We start from the raw sequence: 19,110 nt of genomic DNA, 5'->3' as shown, positions 1-19,110 counted from the left end.
TCAGTTCAAATGATAGTTCCAAAATAAATGAATAAAAAATTAGAATTCTGTCCTGGGTTGTTATTGTTAACTAAAACTAAACTATTAAAAATTGGTAATTGAAACAATATTTTTGGTAATTGAAATTATATATATATATATATATATATATATATATATATAATTTCAGAATTATTTCAATTACCAAAAATATTGTTTCAATTACCAATTTTTAATAGTGACACAAACTTATATTTTGGATGCAATCGTTTGACAGCACTTTATATATATATATATATAAATATAAGTTTGTGTTTTACATAATATATATGTGTGTGTACTGTGTATATTTATTAATATTTATATATAAATACACATTTAAGAAATATTTACATGTACTGTATATATATATATATATATATATATATATATATATATATATATATATATATATATATATATACACAAACACATATATACATATAAATATATTTATATAGAATTTATTAGGGATGCACCGATTTTTTCAGGGCCGATACCGATACTGATTTTAACAAAAAATATTGCCCGATACCGATATTTGTCACTTCCTCTTTCTTATTTGAAATTTTGTCATCAAAATAGATAGTATTTTGATCATGTTTTAAATCAGCAAAGTTCAAAAACACCAGCATTAAAATATACTAGCAGTTTTATTGCTGCATCATCAAATAATTTCTAATGAACATGGATTGGATCCCTTTAACATTCAGCAGACCTACATAAAGACAACAGAACAAAATACATATGAAATAAACAGTGCTTTTTAGGTAGGTTTAACAGTTTTCAGGTTCAGAAATAAAGTAAACAAATGTAAAATAACACTGCATATTCACTCAAAAAAAAGAAATGCTATATAGCACTAAAAGTGGCTCGTAATCACCACTTTAGTACCATATCTTTAAAGGTGCTAGAGATGCACCGATTGATCGGCCAGGGATCGGAATCGGCCGATTTTCCTCATGGTTGGCCCGGATCGGGGATCGGCCGATCAGTCTCATTCCGAGCCGATCTTTTTTGTTACCAGCGGCACAGGCAATAACGTCAAATGCGCGTTCCCGCTCTCTTCTCTGTCACGGTGAAGTGACACACACCCGCGCGGGCGCCTCCTCTCTCTCTCTCGCCTCATTCGTTCGGGTTAAAAGGTTAAATAGTGCTTACTGCGCATTTTAGTCATTCCCGCAGGTTTCGCGGTCACACCGAAAGCGCGCGCTCCACTGATCTATATTAGTGAAGCGAACAAGCCACGTTCAGTCTCAAACAGAGATAGAAGTCAAACAGACTCACAAGTACCAAAATAAGCGCCTTCCTGCGCTCAAACTGTCAAATACACACACAAGTATGTCAAAACCAGCGGCACAGGCAATCTTGGCGAGCATACAGATAAAAACTGTCAGTTTTGAATCGTTAAATAGCTAAGAAAGTGAACCCATGTCGTGTGTAAAAGTTTGGGTCTGTTGAACACCGTTCATAAACGTTCACTCTTAAAGGGACAGCAGTCCAATATTCCTGCTGCTGTCTGTCATGTTAATCAAAGAACAAAAGACAAAGAAAATCAGTTTCAGCTCTTGACTAAATACGTTTTATAACTTTAATGGTAAGAATTGATCTGTATTAATATTTACAATAAAGACTACAGAAATTAAGGTAACCAATGTAAAATAATACTGAATGTGTCATTTTACATTTGATTACTTTAATTTCTGTAGTATTTCTTACTTGAATAGAAACCCAGTTAACCCAAAAAACTTAGTTTCATAGCTCTCTTTATTCTATTGCATTTATTTGAGCTGTTTATATTTTATTACTGACTTTTACTTGTTGTTTTTTTTATGAAAATAAAACTTTGCATTGAAGAAAAGTAGATTTTTGTTTGTATATGTTGTTAATTATAGTTCTTTGAAAGAAAATCGGAATCGGCAAACATCAGTATCGGCCGATCTCGGAAATCGGAATCGGCCAAGAAAATTGCAATCGGTGCATCTCTATAAAGAACCATTAAAGGGGCTAAACACCTTAACCACCCCAAAGAACCACTGAAGAACCGCTGAAGAACAATGCAGGGGTTTAACACATTCTGTATACAGTAGCGGTGCTATATAGCACCTCAGTCATCCCAAAGAACCGCTGAAAAACCACTAAAGCACAAAGATTTGGTGCTATGCAGCACTTAAAGTGGTTTCCATATGATTACGAGCCAAAGAACCACTTTTAGTACTATATAGTACCATTTTTTTTTAGAGTGTTCTTCACTGCATAAATTAAATACATGTATATTAATCCTTTATTGTAAAAGACTTTAGTATGATTAATCTTTTAATTTGTTTTTGTATACATTTTAATATTTTTGTAAGTTTAAATGTGTATAAGATCACCTTTACTAAGGCGGGACTTTTATTTTTACGGGTTTTCTCGTCTACGGAGCTCTACGGGTAATGGAGAGCACACAGTTTAATAAAGTTTGTCAGTTTATTAAACACCCCCCGAAAAGGCATAAGATCTGTATGTATTTATTTACTGTTAGTTGTAATAAGTGTTTTGTGTAATTCGCTGTATGTTGATGATAATGCAACGGAGAAAGAGAGAGAAATGTGCACTTCTTGTGCTCAGTATTGTTTATGGTGATTTTTTTTTTTTTTTTTGGAGTGAAAACGGATGCAATAAACTTAATAAAACATCAGTAAAGTTTTGGTCATCATTTGGATGGGGTTCGCTACACTTAAGAAAGTTACAAAAGTTATTTAGTCAAGAATAGTGTGCTATTTTTTGTATTTTGTTATTTGATTAACATTAAAGCCCACACAGCAGCGCTAGGATATGCAACAGTCATTTTATTTCAGTGCCTTCACGCAGTTCATTAATAAACTATCGGTTTGTTATATCGGCCTTTTTCCTGCTATAGTCGATATGCCGATGGTTGTAAATTGAGCAAAAATCGGCCAATAAATATCAGCCCTAGAATTTATATATAGCCTATAAATATAAATATTTTACATATATATAAATATATGCATCCATGTGTATATATATATACACATGATAAATATACACCGTACACAAACATTATGTAAAACACAAACTTTTATATGCGTTAATTGTGATTAATTGCATATAACAGATATTATATATATATATATATATATATATATATATATATATATATATATATATATATATATATATATATATATAGGATATTAGATGGAAAAACCTAAACAACCTAAAAGTTTTAGTAACATTGTATTGGCAACTAACTAAAATAAGATGAAGTTGAAGTTCTAAACTACTAAAATTAAAACTGAAATAAAAATTAATTAAAGCTACAGCATATAAAATATATTTTTTAAATAAGAATAAAAAAAAAAACATTTAAAAAACTAACCAAAAAAACTAAAATTAAAATTGAAAATATAAAAAGTGAAATCAAAATATTAATAAATACTAAAATAACACTAATTCTGTCATTCATGTTGTTCTAGACCTGTATGCTTTTTTTTTTCTTCTAAAAGAAACACGAAAGGAGAAATTTATCAGAATGTCCTGGCTGCTCTTTTACATACAATGAAAGTGAATGGGGATGGAGGATGTGAAGCTCCATAAATTACCAAAAAGTACTGGAAAAAATAACCATAATCGTAAACGTCATGCCAAATTCTTCTGAAGTCACATGATAGCTTTCCGTTAGGAAAATCTTTCTCTTTAAATGTCATGTACATTTGAAGTCAGTGACGCCACCATTGGATCTCACATGTCCTGTAAACAATCGCATCAAGTTTGAACACGTGCAAGTATGAGATTTAAGAATACTAACTTAACTTGCATAGTATCATGGTAATTTTTGTCATTTTTTGAGCTTGACACCCTCTGTCCTCACTGACATCTGTTGTGTTCCACATTTAAATTAAAGTAATACAGTTTTATCATGACATCAGGAACTATTCCCTTCATTTATGTGTGTATATGATATTTAATGAAGACTAAGATTGTATTTATGACCTAGTGCAAACATGTTTGTCCTTATATTTCAAACAACATACTCAGGCTGCAGGCATGCAGGGATCTGGTATCAAGCCACAGCAATTTTATTCTCAGATGTCATATATCTCAGTCTACAGTGACACCGGATCAGTCCTAAATGAGAAACGATTTTCTAAGCTGAAAATGAATTATGCACCCTAAGAGCTCTCAAATAACCTCGCTATGTTTCAATACATGACAATCTACGAGATAAATTGTATAGCCTAAACACAGTGAGCCAGAAAATATGTACAACCTTACAAAAAAAAAAACATGCAATTCAGATGTGCTTATTATGCACACTGAACATGAACAGTGCAACAATATATTAATAATCTGCAACTTTATGTAGTGTTGCTGTACACAACAGTGAAATATACAGCTGAGCAGTCATTATAAATGATGTATGAAAATATTTCACTGCTTAATGATGCGATTGACCTATCAGAATCAAGTAAAGACTTGCATATTAAAACTGGCTTTTATATGAAGTGAGTAAATTTTGTCACAGTTTTGTTGCAAAACTATAATGGAAAATTAAATCAAAAATATGTGACTAAAATAGTTTAATTCGTTATTTACTTTTACTGTAAAAACTTTAACATTGAGAAACATTTCTCAAAGAAAAAAAATGTCTGTACAAAAGATTATTTGATGAAGTCTACGAGTCTTTGTAGAAGGTCTGCAGTGCAATGGTCTGCAGTGCTGTATGTACAGGATGTATGTGATGGCGTGTAATGCATATAACATGCTACACAAATCACTCGACTGTAGGTGAATAGAATAACCTTCCGCACAGTTTGGTAAAATGACAAGTACATCAGTTGTTCAGAGAAAAATGACAAGCATGCAAAGAAACAGCCTGTTAAAGGTGTAAAATGTGTGTGTGAAACGAAGAAATACCTTTTCACTGAGTCGCACGATCTGATTCATTTTTTCTTCATCTTGAAGGAGCTCCCGTAGTTCACTGGTATTGAGGACCCTGTACCCATCTGGGTAAGAGTTCACGTCCCTTTTCTGGGACATTCTTGTCCCCGTGAGGCGCACTAAACAACTCCGTTTGCCAGCCATTTAACTTCCATTTTGCTCACGCTCGGAGCCAAATGTACGTGAACACGGGAGTGGTGCTGGAGAGGCTCTCGTCGGCATGAAGGCGCACCACTGACTGTTTGCGAAGACAATGCACAGAGAGACTATGGCATACGTTTACAGATTCCAACAGTCCCGCATTCCACCGCAAGGAGGCGCTGCGCCGCAGCAGTTAGAACGTGCCATACATAACACACAAAATACAAACATCTGCTACACACGCAGAGGTAAGACGAATCTTACATTGCAATAACTCAGCCAAGTTCTCTCTATCTTGAGCAAAAGTACAAATACATTATTTTACTCGTTTATAAACTTGCAGCTGTCATAAATATACATTTTTAATGAAAAAGAAGAAAAAATATGCATTGGACATAAATCGGATTTGTGGATTTAAATTTTCCAAACATAAACCTGAAACGTCTGCAAAGAACATATCTGTGAAAAAAGGGGCATATATATATATATATATACATTGTTTTCGTTAATTGAAACAAAGCTGGAATAAAAAGAGTTATTAAAATTATATCAATTTTACCTAGGCAACTAATTGAAATAAGTTTAAAGTCACCACATGAAATCAAAATTGACAATTATTTTTTATGGAATATTGGGTTATATATTATAAATTATTTAAACATATTTTTATTGAGCATTATGTAAAATGACAAGAAAATATCCCAAGAAAATACGTTTTAAAAATATTTTAACCACCTTCCCACAACCCCCCTCCCCATCTTCTCATGCAGATTATTACTTTTTATTTATTTGTTTTCTCTGGGATGGTTGTTTTATTACAGTAAACAACAAAAACAAAAATATACAATAAAATATGCAATTATGGTCATAATCGCAAAGTAATCCTGGAGTGTGTAGAAAATATTTTTATTTCCTAAATAAATGTAACATTTTATTTATAAAAAATTGATTATTTATCAGCTTTTTTAACTGTATGTCCAAATTAATATATATTTTTTACTTTCAGTGTTACACTGTAGTACAACTCTCCTTAATAAACTACAAAACCCGCGATTCAACAGAAAAGGGCTAGACGTGTAGCGTGATCCTATTGGTGGATTTCTCTGACGTCTTTATTCTACGACAATACAGAAAATCATGGCGTCGTTTGCGGGAGATCGCTGGAGGGAAGCGCTTAAGAACCACGATATCTTCAATAAATTACAAGAGAGGCTTCATTTAGAACCACAGGGGACTAGCAAAAGAATAGCCAAGAACCTTACGTTTTGTCTGAACGGCGACCTTTTTATATGGGACAGTGTTGAGAGTGTGTTTTACACCACAAACCTGCGACAACTGAACACTGACGGCGACACGGACACTTCTAAATATCAGGTGAGTCTTTAAATAGTGTCTGTCTAGTATAGTTATTTTACTGACGATGTGTAACGTTAAATACTGCCCGAACTGTCCGCAGACTCTGCTGTGCATCAACCCGCCGCTGTTTGAAGTGTGTCAGGTTCTCGTCAGCCCTACGCAATATCATGTGGCTCTCATCGGTCAGCGTGGAGCGACTATACTGGAGCTGCCGCAGCGCTGGGGCAAGAGGTCAGAGTTTGAGGGCGGACGCATCCAGATCAACTGCAAGTGAGTGAACTTCAGGTTTAGGAGAGCTGCATTATTCCCCCATCAGGTTCTTTGGTTTTTATTAGCTTTATTTTCTCACAGGACGATTCCCGTGGCTGAACGCTTCTTCACCAGTTCTGCTTCTGTGACACTCCGACAAGCTGCCTGGTATCCCAGTGAAACTGAGGAGCCTCATCTAGTTTTACTGACCTCAGACAACACCATGAGGTATCTGAAATGGATGTCTGACAGCCATGTTGAAGATGTCTCTCCAAACTACAGAATTACTGTTATTATTGTGCTAGGTTGTTCAAAGAATGTATTTTCCCCCCAGATTTTATAATCTGAAGGAGCCGCAATCCCCTGCCAAAGTTTTATCTGTGTCTCAGTTGGATGAGGACAGCAGTGTTCATACAAGAGGGTAAGATTGTCAGTATTCTTCTGAATGACAACTTCACTGCTATTTTATCAACTGGTATAAGGTGCAACAGTTGGGTTCCAGAAGTAAAAACTCCATAAGGAAAGTTATTTTGAACAAAAACTTCTTAATGTTTAAAGACAGATGTACTATGAGCTGAGATGTTGTTAATCCACAGTATTTGCTTCTGCTGAAGCCGTCAGCCCGCTTTATTTCAGCTTATTTTTTAAAATAATCGTGTTTAACAGTGGAATTCTTGGTGAAAACTACATTACCCATGATGCTGTACAGAAAATTACACCAATCAGAATAAAAAAAACAACATGCTCCAAAATAGCTCTTTAGCCCCACCCACTCCCATGAAACACTGTGAATTATATAATCAAGTGGATCTCCCAGTGCTCTCAGAATACTGAAATATATATTTTTACAATACATATTTTTGCAATAAGCTTAAAATAAAATAAATTGTTTTTATATGTTTAAACAATGTTCGTAAATGAGTAGGTTTTTAATTAGATTATGCTGTTTGCAGTGCTTTATGGGATTGTAGTTCTTTTCCTCTCTAATTCCGTTAAGTACATAGTCTTGTATATTTTTCTTTTTTCCAATTTTAAACAGATTTACTTCAAATCAAAGTTTGTAGTGTTGTGATTCACCTCGTATCTAATTGGCTTGGTTCATGGTTTATAAGTCTTTAACAAAAAGACTATTTTAAAATCCCTATGGGAAAAACGAATGAAACAAAAAAATACTTCCAGAACCGTCGCCGGAATGCGCTCTATTGCCTGATGCTATGAGTATATTGCTTGGATCAAGGTTATTATTGTTAACCAAAACTAAAGTCATAAAAAGTCATTTGACATAATAAATATTAACTGCAATAAAATAAAATGTTAAAAACGAATTTTATTTCAGCTAGTTGCCAAGGCAACAGTTCTCATTTTCATTCAGTTGAAGTTCTTAGAACTAAGTCAATTAAAACTAAAACGTAATAAAAACTATATAGACATATTTGTAACACTTGTTTACAGTAAACAATTTCCATAATTTAATGTTAGTTAATGCATTAACCAACAGTAAGCAAAACATTTGTTACAGTATTTATTAATCTTTGTTAACGTTAGTTAATAAAAAAACAACTGTTCATTGTTAGTTCATGTTTGCTCAGGTTCATTAAATAATTAACAGTATTTTTTTGTTTATTGTTAACTAATATAGTTAATTAACAAATGCAGCTTTATTGTAAAGTGTTACTGACATATTTAAAAAATAATAAAAAAATGACAAAATGCTCAACAAAATTACTAAAATTATTAACAAAAACTATAATATAAAAATGATAATATAAATTAAAATAATGTAATAATCTAAAAATAAAAAATGATTTAGAAATAACACTGGCTTGGATCTTACAATGAGGTGTTAAGATATAAATTTACTGTTATAGACCAAATAACTGAAGTCGTCTTTTCTGCAGGCGTTCCTATGCAGCGTCTCTGGGAGAGACGGCTGTGGCGTTTGACTTCGGACCACTGGTGGATTGTCCTCGTCTGAGCAGTTTGCGTGTGAAGGCGGAGCTGCTGGTGTATCCACTGTACATACTATACGGGAATGGAGAGACATTTTTGAGCTATATTTCTCTCACACACAGGTAACAATCACATGTCTATAACTGTGTAATGATAGCGTTAAACAATACTCAGTGGCAAAAACAAGGTTCCTGTTAGGGCTGCACGATTAATTGCACGAGATTGTCATGCGTGTCTCATCAGTAAAGCCGGTTCTGTGATTAGCGGTAAATGTCCATCACCTGCTTTCAAATGGAGCGGCACTTAATATGCAGAGCCGTAGTTCGCGGACAAGCTACGCAATATCGTGTTCATAATCGCAGATGAATCGCTTTCGATTACGAACGCGATATTGCCAAGCAATAATAAAAAAATAAAACCATCTCAAGATTAAAGTTGTTAAATTTAGTTAAATTTCGAGAAAAAAGTCGAGATAAAATGTTGAGAATAAAATAATTAAATTACGAGAAAAAAGTCTTTAAATTATGAGAAAAAAGTTGTTAAGTTATGAGAACAAATTCATAATTTAATGAATTTGTTCTCGTAATTTAACGACTTTTTTCTCATAATGAGTTTATTCTCAACATATTATCTCGACTTTTTTCTCGAAATTTAACAACTTTAATCTTGAGATGGTTTTATTTTTTTATTATTGCTTGGCCCTAATCCTCTTCCGTAATTTTCCATTACCATGATGTGAAGAAATTAAAGTAAAAACAATATGTATTTTGAACATTTACATCAATAGTATTTATTAGTACTGACTTTTGAAACTGAAAGTGTGTGTGTGTGTGTGTGTATCTATCTATCTAGACTAATAAATACTGTAAGAAATGTATTGCTGTATCATTTTTTATTTAATTTTAGTTAATGCATTAACTAACGTTAACTAATGGGGACCTTAATGCAAATAGTGCTATGTATACATACACCTTTATAATTTTCCTGATGTTCACCCAGATTTTTTTTTGTATTTTTTTAAGTTTCTGCATGTATATTTTGTGGATCTAAACATCTATTTTTTTGTTTGTTTCTTGTCACAATGAATGATTTATTAATGTGTAACCTAGCCTGTCTGAGAGATTTGCTCCATTAATCTTCAGTCTTTCTCCTAGTATCAGTAATTTAGGGAAACCGATGGGCCCGTTACCCATGTACCCTGCGGCAGAAGACAACTACGGCTATGATGCGTGTGCTGTGCTCTGCCTGCCTTGTGTGCCCAACATCCTGGTTATTGCCACCGAATCAGGAATGCTGTACCACTGTGTTGTGCTGGAGGCAGAGGAAGACGAGGATGGCGGTGTAAGACAGACAGAATTCAGTCCAACCATCTTACATATCATCAAATGCAACTTTTACAGTGTGAGAGATGCTGAGCCCCTCCCTGTGTTTGTGCATTCAGGCTGTAGAGAGATGGTCCAGAGGTTCAGAGACCGTGCCTTCACTTTATGTGTTTGAGTGTGTGGAGCTGGAACTGACACTCAAACTGCCTGCTGGGGGGGAGGAGGAGGACATTATAGAGTCAGACTTCACCTGTCCGATCAGATTACACCGAGGTGAGGAGGTCACACTACCACTTTCAACTGTGAATTATAAGAAATGTTTCTCAAAACCAAAGATTTTAGAACTTGTTTTTGGTAAAAAGAATTATGTAACGTTTTTTTAGTAGACTGAAGTAATGGCTGCTGTGCCATTTTACAATGTGTAATAACAATATTCAAAATGTGCATAGTTTAAAATAGAGATTACTCTTCTCCCATGATTCTGACACAACTAAACAAAATAACGTAATTTACTAGAGATTCTGACGAAATGTTAATTGCTACTGCAGCAGTTAATTTTTTGACAGAATCTCTTGTAAATTACATGTTATTTTAAACATAAACACCTACTGGTGTAACAATGTAATTGATGCAATCTTTATTTGATGCGTCAAGTTACTTTCAAAAGGTGATTTACTCTATTTTGATCGCTACTGTTGACTTCAGTGTTTATATCCAAGCAATAAACCTTTTTTCTTTTTACTTCTATTTTAAAAAATATTGAATTAATTTGAATGATTCAATGACTCACTCATAAAGACTTCACTTGTTTCATTACTGGATGAATCAGTGTTTTTGAACGAATCTCTTGAATAAATGACATACATTTTTTTTAGTCCTTTGTCGCCAACTACTGCTGTAATGATGTAATTGATACAATCTTTATTTGAAGTGTCAAGTTACTTTCAAAAGGCGCTACCGTAGACATCAGTGTTTATATCCAAGCTATAAACTTTTTTTTTTTACTTCTGTGATAATTTTAATGTTTGTAACAGAAATCAAGATACTTTCAGCAGCCATTACTCCAGTTTTCAGGGTCACATGATCCTTCAGAAATTCTAATATGCTGATTTGCTGCTCAAGAAACATTTCTTGTTTTTATCAATGTTAAAGACGGTTTTTCTGCTTAATGATTTTGTGGAAACCGTGACATTTATTTGAAATACTATTTTGTAACATTATAAACATCTTTACTGCCATCTTAGTATTAATTTCTGTCAAACCCCTCTGTTTCAGATCCTCTGTGTCAGCACAGGTATCACTGCACCCATGAGGCCGGTGTGCACAGTGTAGGACTCACCTGGTTCAAAAAACTGCACAAGTTTCTGGAGTCTGGTGAGCACATCCTCTATTTGCATTTAATTATTTACAATCACAGCACTGAAGTGGAATGTTTGAGGAGCTCAATATGTATTGTATTTTGTTATTGTGTGTTTTATGTGCAGATGAGGAGGATAAAGACAGTCTGCAGGAGCTGGCAGCAGAACAACGCTGCATAGTGGAGCACATCCTGTGTACCAGACCTCTCTCTAACAGGTTAAAGAATGCTTGCAGGAAATTAACATCAGTGCTGTGGTATCAGAAGCAGCTTTTAAAGCTAAAATCCCAGATCTCTTGTGAAGCAAAAGGCCAATTTGCAAATGTTTAAGCAAACCTTAAGAGACGCCGAGTAAGCGCTGTAGATTACTGGTGCTTATTTAAATTCTCCTCTCGTCCCATGTCTCTCTCTCTCTTAGTTTGCCGGCTCCTGTTCGTGGGTTTTGGATAGTGTCAGACCTGTCCCTTGGAGCCACCATGATCTGCATCACGAGTACCTACGAGTGTCTTCTGCTCCCTCTTCTGTAAGTGGCGAGCACCGAGCACTTTGTGGCTCTTTCCCTATTTATTAGATCAGGGTTTCCCAAATGGGGCTCGTAAGGGAACTGAAGAGGGTTCGTGCTAATAATTAATTATATCAAATGTAAAATTAAAATAAATAAACAAGGCTACACGATAATAGCAATATAGCTTAGTTTAATTAACTATCTGTGCTGTTTTCAGAGTTTTTTTTATTTTGCAGTAAAATTGTAATTTACAACAATTTTATGTTATTTTAGTATAATTGAGATACTTTTATGGTTTTTATTATTTTGTATTAGTTTTTATATTTTCCAGTTTCATTTTAATTTTAGTTAAAGTTTTAGTAATTTCCTTGTATGTTTTGACATTTTTATTAATATATATTTTTTTTAAAGGTGCCCTATAATCAAAAATTGAATTTACCTCAGCATAGTTGAATAACAAGAGTTCAGTACATGGAAAAGACATACATTGAGTTTCAAACTCCATTGTTTCCTCCTTCTTATATAAATCTCATTTGTTTAAAAGACCTCCGAAGAACAGGCAAATCTCAATATAACACCAACTGTTACGTAACAGTCGGGATCATTAATATGGACGCCCCCAATATTTGCATATGCCAACTCATGTTCAAGGCATTACACAAGGGCAGGCAGTATTAACGTCTGGATCTGTGCACAGCTGAATCATCAGACTAGGTAAGCAAGCAAGGACAATAGCGAAAAATAGCAGATGGAGCAATAATAACTGACATGATCCATGATAACATGATATTTTTTGTGATATTTGTAAATTGTCTTTCTAAATGTTTCGTTAGCATGTTGCTAATGTACTGTTAAATGTGGTTAAAGTTACCATCGTTTCTTACTGTATTCACGGAGACAAGAGCCGTCGTTATTTTCATTATTAAACACTTGCAGTCTGTATAATTCATAAACACAACTTCATTCTTTATAAATCTCTCCAACAGTGTAGCATTAGCCGTTAGCCAGAGCATAGGCTACTATCAAACTCCTTCAGAATCAAATGTAAACATCCAAATAAATACTATACTCACAGGAATCGATGCATGCATGCAGCATGAATGACGAACATCTTGTAAAGATCCATTTGAGGGTTATATTAGCTGTGTGAACTTTGTTTATGCACTGTATAACTGCACTTATAGTCGAGAGCTCGGGAGGGCAGGGAGCGAGAGATTTAAAGGGGCCGCGCAGCCTGAATTGGTGCATAGTTAATAATGCCCCAAAATAGGCAGTTAAAAAAATTAATAAAAAAAAAAATCTATGGGGTATTTTGAGCTGAAACTTCACAGACACATTCAGGGGACACCTTAGACTTGTATTACATCTTTTGAAAAGACGTTCTACGGCACCTTTAAATATGTCTATGTAGTTTTTATTAGTTTTGATTTCAGTTTTAGTTATTTTAGGCCATCAAATAAGTCTTGCCTTACCAACTAGCCGAAATGAAATGAGTTTGTTTCAGTATATTTTATTTAATTTCAGTTAAAATGTATTATATTTCAAGTAACCAAAAGGTTTTTTAATGGCTGTGGTTTTATTTTTTGTCAAATATAATAACCTTGTTTACAACAGGATAATATAATATATTTATGTCTTTCTCTTTTTTTTAATAATTGGAGTTAAAGCATAATAATAATAATAATTGTTATTATTAATAGTATTACTATCATCAACATCAGGGAGCCGTGAACATGAGAATGTTTTCTTAAACTACTAAAATATTAACTTAAAATCTCGGGGTACTTTAAATAAACCTTGTACAGTAGTTCGGCTGACAAAAAAGTTTGGGAACCCCTGTTAGATTATATTTGGAAGTTATTTTGCCATATTTGTATGTTGTTAGTAACATTTTCTTCTTAAATCTCCATGTAGAAGCTCTATTCGTCCCCCGTCCCCTCCGTTGCTCTGCTCTCATCCAGGGGCGGGGTCAGACAGCTCTCCTCTGCGTGGATTGGCTGAAGACTCTTTTGAACAGCATATTCGTAACATCCTGGCACGCAGCTCGACCAATCCATTAATGCTGAGGTAAAACGCTTCCACTAACATTCATTTTTAAGCTTAAACCAGCTTAAGATGTTTTTACACGGTTCTAATTCATGATTGATCACCTGGACTGTCGGATAGTAGACCACCTTGAACCAGCAACAAACCGTTTTTTATCCAAAAACTAGCTTAACCACCTTAACATGTTGTTTTTTTTTTGCATTATGTGACACTGGTTTGTGATGAATGGCTTTCTCTCTCTCTCTGTGTGTGTGTTTTAGATCAGGGGATAAGGACTCGTCCCCTCCTCCTTCAGAATGTCTGCAGCTGCTGAGTAGAGCCACACAGGTGTTCAGAGAGGAATATATCCTAAAACTGGGCCTGGCTCATGAAGAAATGCAGAGAAGGTACAAGATTAACAGTTTCTAAAGCTGATATTTTGAAACCATATTTTTCTCTTGCCGTTTATATCCCTTAAATGATAACTAAATCAAACAAGCACGTTTGGGAGCCAGTATGTTGTCTGCATTTACATGTATTGACCTAATTAAACAGTATTATGAAGATGAATTTAAATTCATTAAGTTTTTTATTCAACAAGGATGCATTAAATTGATCAAATGTGACATTAAAGATGTTTACATTGTTACTAAAGACTTTTGCATTGTTATAAAAGATTTATATTTAAAATAAATGCTGTTCTTTTGAAGAATCATAAAAAATGCATCACAGTTTCCACAAAAATATTAAGCAGCACAACTATTTTGAACATAAGAAATGTTTTTCAATGACCAAATCAACACATTAGAATGATTTCTGAATGATACACTAAAAATTCAGTTTTGCCATTACAGGAATAAGTTACATTTTAAAATATTATATTAAAAATAGAAAGAGTTATTTTATATCTAATAATATTTCACATTACTGTTTTTACTGTATTTTTAATTAATGCATAAATAAATTAAGCCTTTGTGATCATATGTTTGAAAAACATAAAAACAAATCTTACCTTACTCTAAGCACTGTGGTATTTCCTTTGTACCATGGTACCAATTCAGTACTATCCAATTACAGCACTGAATGCTCTAATTTAATTTTGAAGTAGAATATGTTCAGTAGTGTATAAAAGTCACTATAGTTTTGTTCCAAATAAAGTTTATTCAATGTATTCTTTAGTAGTGTAGGATTGCAGTCCATTTAATTAAATACTGCTGTTGTAATAACAGTTCATTTTATGATTCTCTCACTTCTAGAGTAAAGCTCCTGACTGGACAGAAGAATAAGCAGCTGGAGGATCTTGCTCTTTGTAGAGAGGAGAGGTGACCACAGCACTGCCTGAATAACATGAATCACAACCACACGTACAAAAACACATTTAGCTCAGTTGAATCACAGAGAAGAAATAAATGTATGAGTACTACAAAGAGACACATCACACTAGAGAGCACAACCTCAAGTTATTATTGAGTGTGGTAAATGGCTGAAATGTATGAGTGGGCTGAGAACAGGAGTGGTTTACTGTGTTAGGTGCGCTGTGCTGAACTTGAAAAACGTGATGGTGTGTGTTGTAGGAAAAGCCTGACGGAGGCCGCAGAGCGACTGGCCGATAAATATGAAGATGCCAAGTACCGTCAGGAAGCCATTATGAACAGGTTCACCTTCCAGTGAATTTAGTTGAATAGAAAAAAAAAAAAATGTTGAGTCATGTTTTAAACGACTCAACTTCCTCCTCAGTTTAAAAAAAGGCATTTATTGAAACTCAGTTGCTAAAACCACTTGTTCATGTGTGTAGAGTAAAACAGGTTTTGGGAAGTCTGCGCAGTCAACTTCCTGTGCTGTCAGACAGTGAGAGAGACATGAGGAAGGAACTGCAAACTATCCACGATCAGCTCCGTCACCTTGACAATGGCATTAAACAGGTCCGTTTTGTCTCTGTTTTTCCTTCGTCAATTTAAGCTGCTTCACTATGTATCCCAGTTAAAAAAAAAAAAAAAAAAATATTTTGGCTGTGTTTCTCTGTTGCCATGAGTGGAGCAGATGTACATCATTTCCCCAGTGTCATTGTTTAGAAGAAGAAACTTTATTGTCATTATAATAATAACGAAATTTGTTTGTGTGCTGTAATGTGTTCTCAGGTGAACATGAAGAAAGAATATCAGAAGAAGCAGATGAATACTGGAGCATCTCCAGCTCGCTCTAGCCTCACACTCAACGCCCACCAGAGGAAGTGTGTCCAGGGAGTGCTGAAAGAACAGTACGTACAGAGGGGTGTTTTCACACATACACTAAAGCACCAAATGTCAACGCGAGCGTGCACCATTTATACTGTAAAGTGATAGCATGTATTGGAAGACGTGCTGTGATGTTGAAAAAACCTTTGACAAGTTATTGTAATGCAAAAAAACAATTCCTGTTACTGTTGTGCAAAAAGTCTCAGACTATAATGCCAAAAAAAACCTCATCCCTGTCAACACAGTGCACTGAAAACCAAACTGTTAGTGTAAGATGCAAAAAGGTATCTCCATTACAGTAACAAACATCCCTGTTATTGTTATGCAAAAACTCATCCGTTACGATTGTGGAAAAAAAAAATACTGCTACTCAAAAAAAAAAGTTAGTTACACAAAAAATACATCTGTTATTGATGCCCATTACTGTTGCCTGTTAACTCACCCCATTTACTGTTACACAAAACGACTAACCCCCATAGCTGTTGCGCAAAAAAACATCTGTTATGTTTTTTTGTTATCTGTTATGATTGTGTTAAAAAAAAAAAAAAAAAAAAGTTACACAAAAAACACATCCCTGTAACTGATGCCCATTACTTTTGCCCCAGTTAACTCCAGCGACGAGGCCAGAAACGTTCAAATGGGTGGGCCCAGAGCCGCTCTGGGTGGGCCTTCATAAAACAGGTTGCATGGGCAAATTGTATAACAGTATCGAGTATGAAAACCTCATGTCAAATTATCAAAAAGCAGCATGAATGAATTAGTTTAATATGGTCAGACTTTCAAGATTCATGCTTTGTCCGTCATTAACAGCCGCATCTAAGGCAGTAAGTGCATTATTTTTTCATCAACTTACAGTTATAAAGTTTACAGTGGCTATGCGGGCACTTATTTTTTTTTTCTTTCTGACATTCCCAGGTGAAAAAAGTACATTTCTAAAATATACTTGGTGCTCTATTTTTGTACTTAATTTACTAAAAAATCTACTTTAGTCCTTCTTAAAGGGATAGTTCACCCAAAAATGAAAATTTGATGTTTATCTGCTTACCCCCAGGGCATCCAAGATGTAGGTGACTTTGTTTCTTCAGTAGAACACAAATGATGATTTTTAACTCCAACCGTTGCCGTCTGTCGGTCTTATAATGCAAGTCAATGGTAACACAATTTATAAGAGTCAATAAACGTGCATAGAGAAGTCCAAATTAAACCCTGCGGCTCGTGACGACACATTGATGTCCTAAGACACGAAACGATCGGTTTGTGTGAGAAAACGAACAGTATTTATATTATTTTTACCTCTAATACACCACTATGTCCAACTGCATTCAGCACTCGTTTAGTGAGGTCTGATCGCGCTCTGACAACGGCAGTGATTCTGAACTGCTTTCTTCTATCCTGTAGGGGAGAGCACATTGCTGGAATGATGAAGCAGATCAAGGACATCAAAAACCATTTCAGTTTCTGATCATCAGCAACCAACAGTCCTCAAAGGCCAATATATTATTGTATAGCATTTAATGAAATTACAGTAGAACCATATAGCATCTCCATAGACCCTGAGTTCCTTAAATGATTGGATTTGACCAGGAGGTCTTTAAGAAAGAGCTAACATTTTTGTATAAACTTGTTTGTCTATTTTTATAAGTGGTATGTACATGTACACATCTCCTCGACAATAAAGAGTTTTGTACATTGAAGTGGCTCTTTCCTGTGTATGTGTTGCTGTGAGAGTTTATCAGCTGTGAGACGGAAGCATTGGACATCAGTGTTATTTCCTGAACTGAGACAATGGCATATCTGAAGAGGTCATGCTGGATATGAAGACTTTCCCTCCTTTCCTTCCCTCCTCTAATCACAAGGCAGAATGTGAAGAGGGAAAAGATCATGTCAAGAACAGGGAGCTTGTATATTTACTGTAGTTAGGGGGAAGGAATGTCCTGGGTTCAATACGTTGAGCTCTATGAACAGTAGCTGCCTTTTACTACCAAGATTATTTTTGACTGGTCCCATAGTCTTCTAGGCATGGAATGAACACGTTGGCGACATTTTTTAATATCTATCTTTTTCCATTCTTCAAGAAATGACCTCTTTTAGAGACTGGATGCTGGATGGAGAGTGATGCTCAACTTGTCTCTCCAGAATTCCTCATAGGTGTTTAATTGTGTTCAGATCAGGAGCCACTGAATCACTTTCACCCTGTTCTTCTTCAGAAATCCAACAGTGGCCTTAGATGTGGGTTCAGTCATTGTCATGTTGGAAAAGTGCACGACAAACAAGAGCACGGAGTGATGGTAGCAGCATCTTTTTCAGTATAGAGCGGTACATCTGAATTCATGATGCCATCAATGAAATGCAGCTCTCCGACACCAGCAGCACTCATGCAGCCCCACATAAGGACACTGCCACCACCATGTTTCACTGTAGGCACCATGCATTTTTCTTCGTATTCCTCACCTTTGCGACGCCATACAGTTTTGAAGCCATCAGTTCCAAAAACATTTATCTTGGTCTCATCACTCCAGAGTATAGAGTCCCAGTAGTCTTCATCTTTGTCAGCATGGGCCCTGGCAAACTCTAGGCAGGCTTTTTTTGTGCCTGGGCTTTAGAAGAGGCTTCTTTCGTGGACAAAGTGTTCGTCATGCAGCATGTCTAATCGCGTAAGTATTTGAATTCTTGTTAAATTAGACATTTGGCCTGCGTCGCAATGTGCATACTGTCCATCCTAAACAGTATGTGACATTAGTAATTTTCAATACTATTTAGGGTGGATAGTGTGGATAGTACGCACATTGGGATGCAGGGTTGTAGTCTAAAATTAAACTCTGCTCCAGAGACTTTCAGTGTGGTGTACTCATTTTTGCATCACCCTTTGAGTAAAACTGAAAAATGTGTAATCTAAGTTATATTATTAACCTTACTTTCATGTTATAAGTTAAACAGATGTTATATAAAACTTAGTCTTGTCAACATTTTGGAAATAGTTTTTGTTTTCATTGAGATATTGTTTAAAAT

The 19,110-nt window shown here is 34.9% G+C and overlaps 2 protein-coding genes across 2 annotated transcripts in view; one reads left to right on the top strand and one right to left on the bottom strand.

Moving 5' to 3' along the window:
* The window catches only part of vps37d (VPS37D subunit of ESCRT-I), a 60,937-nt gene extending 55,655 nt beyond the window's left edge, over positions 1-5,282 (bottom strand). Inside the window, exon 1 of the mRNA XM_048189561.1 lies at positions 4,939-5,282. Within this exon, the coding sequence (XP_048045518.1) occupies positions 4,939-5,106 (168 nt within the window). The 5' untranslated portion in view covers positions 5,107-5,282. The remainder of the gene's footprint in view (positions 1-4,938) is intronic.
* Positions 5,283-6,193: 911 nt separating this feature from the next.
* nup88 (nucleoporin 88) lies at positions 6,194-17,795 on the top strand. Its single transcript, XM_048189560.1, has 17 exons — positions 6,194-6,477; positions 6,560-6,729; positions 6,811-6,936; positions 7,043-7,129; positions 8,607-8,780; positions 9,813-9,999; positions 10,100-10,253; positions 11,256-11,354; positions 11,465-11,555; positions 11,756-11,860; positions 13,757-13,909; positions 14,149-14,274; positions 15,124-15,189; positions 15,442-15,522; positions 15,663-15,789; positions 16,006-16,124; positions 17,500-17,795. The coding sequence occupies exons 1-17, from the start codon at positions 6,241-6,243 to the stop codon at positions 17,561-17,563; spliced, it is 2,166 nt and encodes a 721-aa protein (XP_048045517.1). The 5' UTR covers positions 6,194-6,240; the 3' UTR covers positions 17,564-17,795.
* The last annotated feature ends 1,315 nt before the right edge of the window (positions 17,796-19,110 follow it).

This window comes from Megalobrama amblycephala, linkage group LG4 (genome assembly GCF_018812025.1).
Source record: "Megalobrama amblycephala isolate DHTTF-2021 linkage group LG4, ASM1881202v1, whole genome shotgun sequence".
NCBI lineage: Eukaryota > Metazoa > Chordata > Actinopteri > Cypriniformes > Xenocyprididae > Megalobrama > Megalobrama amblycephala.
This window is presented reverse-complemented; position numbering and strand designations above follow the sequence as displayed.

Coding starts and splice junctions, on each gene's coding strand:
- nup88 (XM_048189560.1), top strand. CDS start 6,241: ATGGCGTCGTTTGCGGGAGATCGCTGGAGGGAAGCGCTTAAGAACCAC. Junction 6,937..7,042: donor ACCTCAGACAACACCATGAG/GTATCTGAAATG, acceptor TTTTCCCCCCAG/ATTTTATAATCTGAAGGAGC. Junction 11,556..11,755: donor ACCAGACCTCTCTCTAACAG/GTTAAAGAATGC, acceptor TCTCTCTCTTAG/TTTGCCGGCTCCTGTTCGTG.